The sequence below is a fragment of the Camponotus vicinus genome, unplaced genomic scaffold (assembly GCF_025532165.1).
Source record: "Camponotus vicinus isolate PSW18456_S1 unplaced genomic scaffold, iyCamVici1.0 SCAF_14, whole genome shotgun sequence".
NCBI lineage: Eukaryota > Metazoa > Arthropoda > Insecta > Hymenoptera > Formicidae > Camponotus > Camponotus vicinus.
Window position 1 is genome coordinate 1,596,716 of NW_028141950.1, and position 13,257 is coordinate 1,609,972.

The window sequence follows — 13,257 nt, forward strand, 5'->3', positions numbered from 1 at the left end:
TTTTACAAATGACAACTATATACTAACAATAATTCTAAACTGATTAATTTCATATACATATTTTTGCTCTTTTCTTTAATTCAGGAAATAAAAAGAGTTGGCCGTACTTGAAATAGGACACTATAATACACATACAACTATATATTTAATAATTAGAGATTTGGCTCAAATAATCAAAAAATTAAAAAGAAAATGGCATAAGAGCCAACGCGCGGTAGTTGGAGCGCAGAGAAGCAACAACACTTCTTTTTTTTTTCAGTATTAGCTTATTAAAAAACACATTATAATAACAAAAAACGTACGTTTCGGATCATCTTTTGATCCTTCTTCAGCGTGATGTTAACAATATATGTTACAGATAGTGACGCGTTACATTGAACGAATTTGTTCTCGACGCGTAGGTGACGCTAAATTGCGTCCCGCGGAGGTCTAGTAAGCGCTCTGCTTTCAATAGTCAATTAAATAAAACTATATATTTTTTATTTTCTAAATTTCAAACATTTTTATAAAATTATATATAGAACCAATATAAAATATCATTTTATTCATATTATTTTAAAATATTGAATCAACTAGAAAAAGAAAAATTACAAACATTTAAAGCAACTTATTTTATTGCAAAAATAAACAAAAAATATAAACTTTTAAACTTAATAAATGTTCAGATAAAAAATAATATAAAAAATAATATAAACTTTTAAACTTAATAAATGTTCAGATTCTAAATAACGTCCTTTTCCAAAAGTGCGGTACATGATGAAAAGATAAATTTTCATCTTTTAATCAGAAAATACGTATATATATTCATCTTCTTTTTATAATATGTTCATCATTTTTCTAAATTGTTTTCAGCTGATTGTTCATCAGTGTTTGCAGCATAATGTTTAATGAATCTAGCAGATGGATCCGTAACATTTTTAACCCAGCGCGGCATCCAAAAATAAGGTATAAAACTTTCCGCTCGCCCCTTGTAATATGACTCGAAGATATTTCTAAAATAAGCAAAAGATAAAGCATTATCAAGTAAGAAAGTTCTTTTACTTTAAAATGTTTATGTATACCTATAATAGAGTGCTTCTTTCGTTCTTGGTGTACAATGAGGGTATTTAGTGTGAGCTGCACCTAAATCGTCATCGTGAACACGATTTTCTACTATTTCTTGGATCACTTGAAAAAGAGATTTCTTGATAGATGCGACTCCATCACTGAAAGCTTCTTTATGCCTCCATAGTATGTTCGAAGGTAATAAATTAGTTCCATCAAAAGCAGATCTTAACAAATGCTTCTCGATTCCATCTGTACATACATAATATTCGATTTTTTTAGCTTCCTTTTATGCACTTTTGGATAGGAATTATTTGCAACATTGTTTATAATGTTCAATTTACTATTACTCTACCTTGAGGTTGTCTTATATTGGGGTCCAAAGATAAATAATATGATGTGAACTGAAGATCTAAAAATGGTACTCTTAGCTCTAAACTGAATGCACTTGTCGTGCGATCAGCTCTTAAACCATCATATAAATATATATCTTTCAATAATCTTAAAGATTCATCATGAGCATCTGCTGCACTAGGTGCATCTCTGAAATAAATATAGCCCTGTGCCAGTTCATCTGCACCCTCTCCACTAAAGATTACAGTTGTCTCTGTATTCTGTTTTATATATCTTGAAATGAGATACATCCTGCAAAATAAAAGGTTGTTCCATTATAGATAAATCATTCCATCACTACAAAATTTACTCTTCTTTAACTAAAGAAAAGTAGAAGAAAAGAATCATATCTTATACTACAATTTTTTGATTTATAATTGAATAAAAACTAAATCACATTTAATGTTATATATCTTAATATAATTTGTCTTACCCTATCGAAGCTCGAATAGTCGTAATGTCATATGTTTCTAGTGAATAAATAACTTTATTCAATACATCAATTACATCTTTTTCTGTAAAGATAATTTCATGATGCTCACTTCCAATATAATCTGCAACCTATATTGCATAATAAAAAATTTAAACTATCCAGTAATTACTGATGAAAGAAGATAATACAAAAGTGTGAAAGTTTCCACCAACCTGTCTTGCAGCAATAATATCTGGACTGTCACCCATACCTATTGCAAAACTTTGAATCTTATATGGTAAATTATGTTCTTTTGCTTGTTTCACTAATAAAGCTGCAATCAAACTAGAATCTAATCCGCCTGACAACAGGCATCCTATCCGTCTGTCGGCCATTAATCGTTTTTCTACTGCTGCTGAAAGTAACTTTCGAATATTGCCATGAATATCTTTTGGATTCAAGGCTGCAAAAAATAAATTAGATATATTATATACTATATACTTTCTCTCTCAGGGTGATAATAGAATTTCATCTACTCACTTGGCCAAGGAATAAACACTTGGAAAGAAGGTTTGTCACCAGGTTTATGATAACAGATATTAGACAAAATTTTTGCTCGACCATCATCTAAAATTTCATATTCCTCATAATGACCTGGACGAAATGGTTCTAATGTCCATTTGCCACTTATGCGTTTTGTAATTTCCATCAAACCCTAAAATAATTCTGTCATATTAGTAAATTATATTTTATAGAGATGTATTTATAATTAGCAAGAAAAAAATTATTTTTTAATTATTAATGCAAAGTACCTTGCTTTCTGAACAAATGGCTAATTGCCCATCATCTGAATATAATTTAAATAGTGGTCTTACACCATATGGATCTCTGGCTACTAAAATCCTCCTTTTAACAACATCCATTAAACAAAATGCAAATACACCATCTAGAGATCGGGCAACATTGTCGGCACCATTGCATGTATATAAATGCATAATTGCTTCTACATCGCATTTAGTAACGTATTCAAAATGATATTGTTTTTGTAACTACAATTGCATTTATATTATTTCATACAAATAGTTACAATCTCAGTACTTTCATAAAATTTTGCATACATGTATTTTAATGTAAGATATAAAAATAATTTAAAGTGTCATATTTATTGCTATGAAAAAAAGCTATTAAAAAATGCTTTCTAAAGAAATTCATCACACTGACAAAATATAATGATATATAAACATATGTAAGCAAGTGTATAAGTATGTTGTTTATACCTGTTTCTACCAATGTCGTTTAACTTTAATCTTAGCTAAACTCACTCTTCATCTCCTTCTAATTATTCCTTTAGAAAAAGACAAAAAATGAGTTAAGCTAAGATTAAAGTTAAGTGACGTTGGTGGAAACAGCCATTATATAACACACACATATAGTTGTTGCTTATAAATACATTTTTTGTACATGTTATCATTATATTCCATTAATGATAGATTTCTTATTGAAAAATATTAATCATTTTTAGCAACTTATAAATTTTCTTATAATATCAAGTGATAAATTTAATTAATTCTCATGTTCTATTTGCCATAATTATGTAACATTAGCAAACTTTGTTCAAATCATTAATATTGTTTTCAATAATATGTAATAAATATGCAAAAAATAAAATATTACTCTTTCATAATTATATATTTCCCCGTTACACAAGAGGAAGAGATTTGGATACTTGTGTAATCTCATAGGTTGCATTCCATATAAGCCATCAACAATGGTTAATCTGTGAAATCCTAGATACCCATTCTGTAAAAAAAAGGATATTTATTAAAAAAAAGAATTATAATACTCTATTTTTGAGTTCTATTTAACAAAAGTGACCTTGACTCTGTTATCAAATTCGATTTTAAAAGCTTCCGGACCACGGTGCGAGATCTTATCAAAATTTTCGCAGATACAGGTCAAGGACTGCGTGTTCAATCCAAACAATGCCCAAATTCCACACATTTTTTCCTTAAATAATCGTCAATTGTTCGAAATCAATCAAATCGTTATTGCCACGTGGTGTATGATAGAGATCCCCGCTGTTACAAATAAAAAGGAATTTTATAGAATAATCTTTACAAAAGGAACTCAATATAATATTACGCGATGCAAATATAGCATTATTTAATTAATAAATGATATAAAAAATTAATTAAATAATAAAGAAATAAATCTCTCCGATCAGATGTATATACTTTCGCGCCACGAGTATCCACGTATATATATGAACTACGTTATCACGCTTCATTTATCACTGAACTATAGATAACTATAGATTTCCAGTAACTGGCAGTATTGTATATACCCTTGCTCTCTTTTCTGATGATGTAACAATTTCAATATTTGCAAGCAATAGGAGCGTCACAAGATATAGGAAGATTGAAAGAAGTTTTCAAAATTTTCAGACGCATATATTTAGGTCATTTAAATTTATAGAAAAAAAGATGATATGTCAATTACATAATTGTGCCATTGATCGCTTATATCTCAGCGGAGATTTGTATACATGTATTAATCAATAGAAATCTTTTTATCATATGTTTTCATATTTTCTATTGTGCTTTCCAAATGATGGGCCTAATAATTCTAATCCATCAGATATATACGCTACTTAAGATCATTCACATGACCCTTTCTAAGCATGCGCGAAAATAATCTGACAGCCAATGGCTGCGTTCAGCAGGAAAAGTTGCTTTGCAACTGTTGTAAAATTCGTGAATCTGATTGGTGTATGCTCTTAGATCCAGTCAAAATTAAGAGCATACATCAATCAGGCTCACGAATTTTACACAGTTGCAAAGCAGCTTTTTCTGCTGAACGCAGCCAATAGGTGCATCCAGAAGCACAACCGCTCACTGAGCGGCTAAGTAGCACTCGACTGTGATTGGTGAATTCAAAGATAGAAACCAATCACATTCAATTGCTACTTAGCTGCTCAGTGAGCGGTTGTGCTTCTGGATGCACCCAATGGCCACATTCAGCGGATTCAAAGCTAAGTAGCAATCGAATATGATTGGTTTCTACTTTCAGATCCGACCAATCAGCGTCGAATTACATCGGAAAATCTAGTAATATTGCCCAACTGCTGAGTCCGCTGAATCCGATCAATCAGAATAAAGAAAAAACCCATGGTTCACAATATCCAATAGAAAAGTTTGTTTTCTAGGAAAAATATAGAAATCTTCATCTATTGGATATCTATCAACCTATCACAAAACTTCACTGGGAGTAGACGACCAATCGGAACAAAGAAATTTCTGTTCCTCTCCTATCCTGATTAGTCCGATTTGCTTACGACCTTGGGACTAAAATCTTTTCACGTGACGTGACTCATGACCTTAAGGCGCGAAATTGAGAGGAATCTGACAAGCGTCATCTGACGGCGCGACGAACGAAAGCTGTCGACAGGCAACGTCGACGTCGCATATCAACGGTCGCGGTGCATATATAACGATATATCGCACCTTTGGAGATTCCTGCATAATACGTGTCCGTCCGTCCCGTGTCCGGTGTTTCTGCTATCCGTAACGCGGTCGGTGGCAATATTACGAAATCTATGGGGATTGTCCGTCGCCGTCGTCGTGTCACGCTGGTGGGATCTCTCGTTTGTGCGTTCGCGTAAAAGGGCGCCCGGCCGGTCGGCGCGCCTTTTTCTCTTTCGGAAATAAATAAACATGCGTCGGGAACGACTGCTATTCCACTTTCTGGCGTTTAGCCTGCTTTCCTTGCTAGCCTCTGCCGACGAGCACAATCACCTCGTGAGTACTCGTGTTCCAACGTATTCCTCTTTCGAATGTCCATATTGTCATTCGAATCTACACACGATATTGGCCTCTCAAGTGGAAACGTCACCAAATATTTGTCTCGAATTTTATTTCCCTCTCTCTCTCTCTCTCTCTTTCTCTCTTTCTCTATTTGTGTTATCATGTTGAATGAATTTGCATGATGCTGTGTTCTTACTCGATATTAGCAATTCTATCGCGTCTAGTTGCCATTAGTCTTGAATTTCATCTTGATATAACATCTTCTTATAACTAATTATTGTGATCAATGGATTATATCTTTGTTTCTAGTACGAAGACGGCGACGAGGTTGTCCTATGGATGAGTACTGTAGGACCGTATCATAATCGTCAAGAGACGTACTCCTATTATTCCCTACCCTTTTGTACAGGCATCAAGAATGTTATCAATCATTATCACGAGACCCTATCGGAGGCTCTACAAGGGATTGAATTGAAGTTCAGTGGCTTAGATATCGAATTCAAAGGTAGATACATTTATATGAACAAATACTGTTTGGATAACAGTGTTCAAAGTATTAGAGATACAGAATCCTAAACCTTTTTCCATTACAGAGGATATCTCGAAAACAGAATACTGCCAGATAAGTTTAAATGAAGAAAGCCAGAAAGCATTTGTGTATGCGATAAAGAATCAATATTGGTATCAAATGTATATTGATGATTTGCCAATATGGGGTAATTGAAAGATTATTTTTTTACATATGTATATCAAGTTATAGAATTAGACATTTGAGGAAATTCTTGTATTACAGGTGTTGTAGGGGAATTGGAAAACAATGATGGAGTTGCGGTATCAGATTCCTATTATATCTGGACGCACAAAAAGTTTGACATTGGGTATAATGGTAAGCAGATAGTGGATGTTAACCTGACCAGTGAAAACAAGGTGAAGCTGGTGCAGGGTGCACATATATCTTTCAGCTATGAAGTCAATTGGAAAAAGAGTAATGTCAAATTTGAGGATAGATTTGACAAGTATCTGGATCCTAACTTCTTTCAGCATAGAGTAAATTTCTTATTATACACAGCATTCTTGTGACCTTAAATAATGGGTATAATATATTCCATAAATAAAAATTACAAATAATTTTTTCAGATACATTGGTTTAGTATCTTCAATAGTTTCATGATGGTGATCTTCCTCGTCGGGCTTGTGTCAATGATTCTGATGCGCACTTTGAGAAAAGATTATGCTCGATACAGCAGGGATGAAGAAATGGATGATATGGAAAGGGACTTGGGCGATGAATATGGCTGGAAGCAGGTTCACGGAGACGTTTTTAGGCCTGCGAGTCATGCTATGCTCTTCTCAGCTCTTATAGGTGCGGGCTATCAGGTGTGTATTCGTTGGATACTCACTTTTATTGATTCTTTAAAATAGAAGAATAAAATTATGTCATTCCTTCTCCAATCTTTTATATACAGGTCACAGTGGTTGTACTGAGTGTAATTATCTTTGCGATTCTGGGCGAGCTATATACAGAACGCGGGTCGATGCTATCGACAGCGATATTCGTATATGCTGTCACATCGCCTATCAATGGTTACGCGGGAAGTGGACTATACGCGCGGATGGGCGGACGCGTCTGGATTAAACAGATGCTCCTCAGTGCTTTCATGTTGCCGCTCATGGTCTGTGGCACTGCTTTCTTCATCAATTTCATCGCCATGTATTATCACGCCAGTAGAGCAATACCTTTCGGATCCATGGTTCGTAACTGCTCGTCATTAAATTGGATAAACTTATGTAGAAGTCATTATGCTGGTATTTACGATCACCGTCAATCGTATGTGTGCAGGTCGCAGTGACATGTATCTGCATATTTGTGATATTACCACTGACAATGGTAGGTACGATTCTAGGCCGAAATCTCGCCGGGACGCCCGATGCTCCGTGTCGCGTGAATGCGGTGCCTCGACCGATACCCGAGAAGAAGTGGTTCATGGAACCGCTAGTGATCATAATGCTCGGCGGAATCTTACCTTTTGGTTCGATCTTTATTGAAATGTATGTTTTTTATATATATTAACACCTTAAATTGTTCATCCAATCACTTTCTTACGCATATATTGATCTCGAGTTATGGTCCTTTTAGGTACTTCATTTTTACCTCATTCTGGGCGTACAAGATCTACTATGTTTATGGCTTTATGTTATTAGTATTCGTTATTCTTATGATAGTGACCGTATGCGTTACTATCGTATGTACATATTTCTTGCTAAATGCCGAAGACTATCGATGGTAAGTTTATCTTGTTTTTGTATTCTTTTTTTTTCCCGAATATATGATTTATACAATATTATATATTTATATATTTTGCTTTTCGCAGGCAGTGGACGAGTTTTCTTGCAGCGGCTTCGACGGCCGGTTACGTCTACATTTATTCCTTTTATTACTTTTTCTTTAAAACTAAGTAAGTAGAGGTACATCAATTTTTTATGCCGACTAATGAAAGTCTCTGTAATCGTTCAACGGTTTTATTTTCGCAGAATGTACGGTCTCTTCCAAACGGCGTTTTATTTCGGATACATGGCATTGTTCAGCTTGGCCCTAGGTATTATGTGCGGGACAGTCGGATACATCGGTACCAACGCATTCGTGCGGAAGATATATTCCACGGTAAAAATAGACTAAAAAGTATATCGCTGAATATAATATATACTATCATCTACATCGTGAGTCGAACGATGTGATTTCCGTGCAGCCTGTGATGCTCACGATGTTCTCGACAAAATGAAGTACACATTTCTTCATTTGTCTTGAAGCAGTCCATTATGTCATCCGAGAATGCGGATTTTTTTCTTACGTTTATCATTGGCTCAATTAACGCAACTGCGACTAGAAAAACATCACCGACCGACAGTATCCTTATTAATCTTCCAACAGAACTCGCGTCACGTACTACCTACGATATTCAAACAAAATGTTCTCGCATCTCATTTATTAATTCTTCTTTTAAATTGCTATATTTCATGCAAGTAAAGATGCGCTGTAAATGGATTTTACTGTACTAGTACGCGCGCACGTGTCGCAAATGCAGTCATCTGTCAATAATAAAATGATAATTGTAAGTATTAGTCGAATTCCATATGTGAGTCTGAATAATTATATGAATGAAAATTCTGCAATCGTGCGCAAAATTATATTGTTATATATTTTTGTTTCAATATCAAATTTACCACTGGTATATTAACAAAATTATAACATGATGAATATTTATATACTTAATTTAATAATTATATATGTATATGTGTACACATATCACACACACATACATGCACAGACACACATACACATATACATATATATATTTATATATATATATATATATATATAATAGCATGATTGCATTTATATGCGTATGAACATATGTGTTTTTTGGAATGTCTCAATGCTGCAATATTTGTCGCTGTCTCACTTGTCGACAGTAAAAAATTAATCAAATTGAGATTCAACTATCAAGGGAAGATTGAAAAGTTTCATCTTGTTCTTTGGCAAAAAAAGCAGAGCTTTTGATTCGGGCGAAGCGTAATGGTTTATAAAGCGAAATAATGTTTTCCAGCTCTTGAAAAAAAAAATGCAAAGTAGAATCTTATAATATCGAAAGCTCTAATAAACAGGAGTGGATATTGAAAAGCAAAAGTATATTATAATTTACCAACATGATAGTTTTATAAGACTTTTGCATCGATATGCAAATTGTGTAATGGAGATATAATTGTAACTAGACTAATTTTAAATTCTGTGACTATTAAATCAATTTGCCAATTTCATTATCAGTGGAAAACTCTTAACTTATGATTAGGTTCTAGTAGTAGTTCAAATGAAGAGGAGAAATCGTGAATGCATAGTACTCATAGTAAGATTTCCTTATATGCGGTATCGTAACTCTGTATTATTTTTTCTCTTCGTTCGAATATTTCCATTGTTACTTTGAACGAATCCTCGCTCTTGATTTTCTTCCGCACCGTATACCGCATTGATCGCTGTTGAAAAAGTGAGAAGTTAAAATTTCATAACACAGTTAGAGATAGGTACTTGTGGATACTATTCGCGAAAAATATAACGACGACTGTATTATATTTCAATAATTTTAATGAAAGAGAGACTAAACGTCGGTGAGAGTTCGAAAATAAACGATTTGTTGTTAGATGTAGCGATTCTAAAAAAATATAAAATTTCTACGTATACACAACACAAGCGTCGTTTTTCATTCATTTTTTTTTACCAAATTGTTAGAGAATGTCCATTTTCTGAAAAAACATGAAAAATCTGGAATTCTCGGAGATATCTTTTGTAACTGGAAAATTTTATTCAAACTTAAGAGAGAACTTTTTCCTTTGTATGATTAAAAAAATATTAGAAAACGCATACAATAAAAAATTAATTTTAGAAAGTTGCAAAAAAGTTTTCAAATGTTCTCTTTACATGATTGGAACTTTGAACAAAAATAGAGCGAATTGGTGAATGTTTTTTACAAAATTTGAGTAGATGACACACCCTGTAACTTGTAGCTAGATGTCATTTTATTCATGTTTATTCTCGATGTAAAAATTATTTTTTAGAAAAATTGGATGCGTGTCCATCTCTCGAATTATTCAAATTAGAGATCGTCCTTTAATCTTGCGATTAATTTCCTTTTATTACTTTGATAAGCGATATGAAATATGGTATTGGCATGATCTATATATCGAAATTATTAAAAAAATCATTAATTATTTTAAATCTCTCGAAAGGAGACATTTTTAATGATGTGATATTCAAAAAATCAAAATTCCCGCCACGTATGGCAAGTGAAGGATCTTTTTTTTCCCTTATCTAAGCGTTTAATCTTTTTCCCTTTTATTTTTCTACGCGATCAAAAATAAATATTGCGACTATTGTAAATGTATCAGGATCAGTTTTTAAGACACGAGTGTGCGAAGAATTCGCTCAATTGACTAACGTGGTGACAGTGTGGCACGAGGAGCTGCCGAGCTGTCGCGCAACTTTACTTCACGTGTCAAACCACGCTAGCGCACACGTCGCGGAACGTCACTGTGTCGTTTGTAAACGCCGGACACGCATACGGTGCCTTTGCGGCTCGTCGAGTTCGTGCTCTGTTATTTCGTGAGACACACACTATCGAGGGAATCTGACGATGGCGCCGAAGCAAAGAATGCGCATCGCCAACGAGAAGGCGACGAAGAACATCACGTTACGCGGAAACGTTCCCAAGTCTTCGGTAAGTCGGTCGTTTTGAATCCCGAAGTCGATGTGGATCCTCTTCTGACGAGAATTTTCGAGATGCACATTTCGATTCATTCATTAAGATATCATTCTATTTAAAAAAAAGAAAAACACAAGAAAAGAATGTTACATGTGTAGAGATCTGTCAAACTTAGAAGATGTGATTCTCCCAGAAGAAAAAATTATACATATGGATAGGGGATGAAGTAGATAAAATGTAAAGATAATTTATACATGCTTGTGATTCGATTCTAATTTTTTAATTGATTGTTTATGAAAATACGTAACTATCAACTCGAGATACATATATAGTATAATATTGAGAGGTTATAGATAAACATTTGTTTGTAAGAATTTGATCCTAGTCAGTTTCTCAGATTTTTATTTCTTCACTTCCACTAATATTATTTACTTTCAGTTATTATTTAAAATCTAATGATAAAAATGCATCAATTCATATATTTAATAATTATTATCGATAATCTCTCTGTATTGAAATGTTTATGAATTGCAATAATTGATAATGAGATTTATTAATCTTCCTCATATATGTTCCATCTGTTAAATAATATTTTGGAAATACACCAAGATACAGGAGTGTAGCCAGGGGGTGGGGCAAGAGCAATGCAAAGTCTGCTCTTGTAGCTTTTTTGCCTGCTTTTAAAAAAATCTAGCAATTTCTAAATGCTTCTATTTATTTTTTTAAGCATTTGCAAATTGTTTGTAATATTGTATTATTTACAATAATATTTTTTCATAAATCATATCCTTTTTTTTTGCTCATCAAGCAACAAAACTACTCTGTCAGTTTTTTTGTCTGTTCTAATATCTCAATCTGGCTACACCCCTGCCAAGATATATTTATTTTCATATTTAAGTTTGCTTTATATTTATAGCTATTAAATAATAGAAATTTTTATCATATTAGAAATCGCAAGAAGAGAGCTCTCCAGTTGGTCCTTGGTTGCTAGCTTTATTCCTCTTTGTTGTTTGTGGATCTGGTAAGTACATATATATGAAAATATAAATCTGAATATATAAAGTTTACATAAACAAACATAATTTTATATATAAACTTGTCTGTCTTATAAGCCTATAAGTTTTTCTTTTGTTTAATTTATATCTGTTATAGTTGATATATTTGGAATTTTAGATTCCCATAAAGCATATTTTAATTAAAAGAATTGTAAAAAAATGCTAAGAAAGAGACATGTTTTTTGTTACAGCTGTATTTCAAATCATCCAAAGTATTAGAATGGCTTGAAGATGAAGAAGAAGGAAGGTGCTACTGTTAATCTTAATGCAACATACTGTTTACAACTCGTCGCTAATATGAAAAAAAGATTAGCGGATTATTTCAATAGATTGTAAAAAGGAAGAGTGATATTATAGGAAACGAAATGTATACTCATAATGGCAAAATTTTGACAGTAGCTGGAAAATTATTTTTCTTTCACAGAAGCTCAAAGATTTATTTATAACATTTAGCATTTATAAGCGTTTAACTTAATTACGCTACACATAAACGAAAGAAGAGCATTTTGTTATAATATTAAATTAATCATGTTTCCAAAAGAAAAGAGGTCTTAATCAAATATCGAGAAAGAAAATAAATATCTGTTTATAGTTGATTATTTACTATATTCTAAATATTTATATTTCCGTTAAGCTTTTTACATTCTGCTTCCTGTCAAATGTATATTCTTTCGTCTATGTGTATGTAGTAAATAATTGTATATACAGGATTTATTATATGCGGATTTCTCCTCAAGTAGGCCTGTCTAATTGATAGGCTCGACGATTTGACAGACCTGTCCTAAAGCATTCCACTGTAAGCAGTTGGTAGGCTTTCTGTTGGTATAATGGCCTTTGTACGATGCTCATGCATTATCGATGCATTGGAGGTCATTATATAATTATACAAATATATATTATAATATACACACATATATCAAGAATGATTTGTCTATACAAAATATTTGAATATTTGCTACTGACAGTGCATTATATCTCTTTTAATAAAATATATTATCAATAAAGATCTATATATATATTGTTTTACATGAGACATTTTAAATAATTATATCTCTAAATCAAATCCTTTTTCTCTGTATATAGTTTACCCAATTGTAATCTGTCTTGTTTTTTTAATGATAAGAGGAAGATGTTTTGCTTTCACTTTTTATCGCTATTTATTGAACCGACACCTTGTTCAAAATTCAGTTGTGTACATATTGCATTATATCTTATTAATTTTATTCATTTATGTCATATTTTTCCTTAAAGATCTTAAAAATACGATGGAGATTCAGAAGAAAATTTTTTTGAAGTTT

The 13,257-nt window shown here is 32.7% G+C and overlaps 3 protein-coding genes across 4 annotated transcripts; 2 read left to right on the forward strand and 1 right to left on the reverse strand.

The window, feature by feature from the left end:
* Window positions 1–463: 463 nt before the first annotated feature.
* Asns (asparagine synthetase) lies at window positions 464–4,212 on the reverse strand. 2 transcript variants are annotated; one of them, XM_083088503.1, is made up of 10 exons: window positions 4,194–4,212; window positions 3,725–3,927; window positions 3,524–3,649; window positions 2,662–2,898; window positions 2,390–2,564; window positions 2,083–2,312; window positions 1,871–1,998; window positions 1,400–1,689; window positions 1,062–1,296; window positions 464–992 (listed from the first exon to the last, which is right to left on the reverse strand). In XM_083088503.1, exons 2-10 carry the CDS (start codon window positions 3,848–3,850, stop codon window positions 830–832), a joined length of 1,710 nt encoding a protein of 569 aa, XP_082944629.1. In that variant the 5' UTR covers window positions 3,851–3,927; window positions 4,194–4,212; the 3' UTR covers window positions 464–829. The 2 variants fall into 2 exon arrangements, with proteins under 2 accessions (XP_082944629.1, XP_082944628.1); XM_083088502.1 differs by lacking the exon at window positions 4,194–4,212 and adding an exon at window positions 4,084–4,192.
* Window positions 4,213–5,253: 1,041 nt separating this feature from the next.
* Tm9sf3 (transmembrane 9 superfamily protein member 3) lies at window positions 5,254–9,851 on the forward strand. The gene is made up of 10 exons (XM_083089344.1): window positions 5,254–5,646; window positions 5,962–6,157; window positions 6,246–6,368; window positions 6,446–6,699; window positions 6,790–7,029; window positions 7,119–7,403; window positions 7,493–7,701; window positions 7,790–7,936; window positions 8,025–8,108; window positions 8,185–9,851. The coding sequence occupies exons 1-10, from the start codon at window positions 5,563–5,565 to the stop codon at window positions 8,327–8,329; spliced, it is 1,767 nt and encodes a 588-aa protein (XP_082945470.1). The 5' UTR covers window positions 5,254–5,562; the 3' UTR covers window positions 8,330–9,851.
* An 810-nt stretch (window positions 9,852–10,661) lies between these two features.
* On the forward strand, window positions 10,662–12,985 carry LOC145965695 (stress-associated endoplasmic reticulum protein 2). The gene is made up of 3 exons (XM_083089351.1): window positions 10,662–10,919; window positions 11,853–11,925; window positions 12,151–12,985. The coding sequence occupies exons 1-3, from the start codon at window positions 10,836–10,838 to the stop codon at window positions 12,186–12,188; spliced, it is 195 nt and encodes a 64-aa protein (XP_082945477.1). The 5' UTR covers window positions 10,662–10,835; the 3' UTR covers window positions 12,189–12,985.
* The last annotated feature ends 272 nt before the right edge of the window (window positions 12,986–13,257 follow it).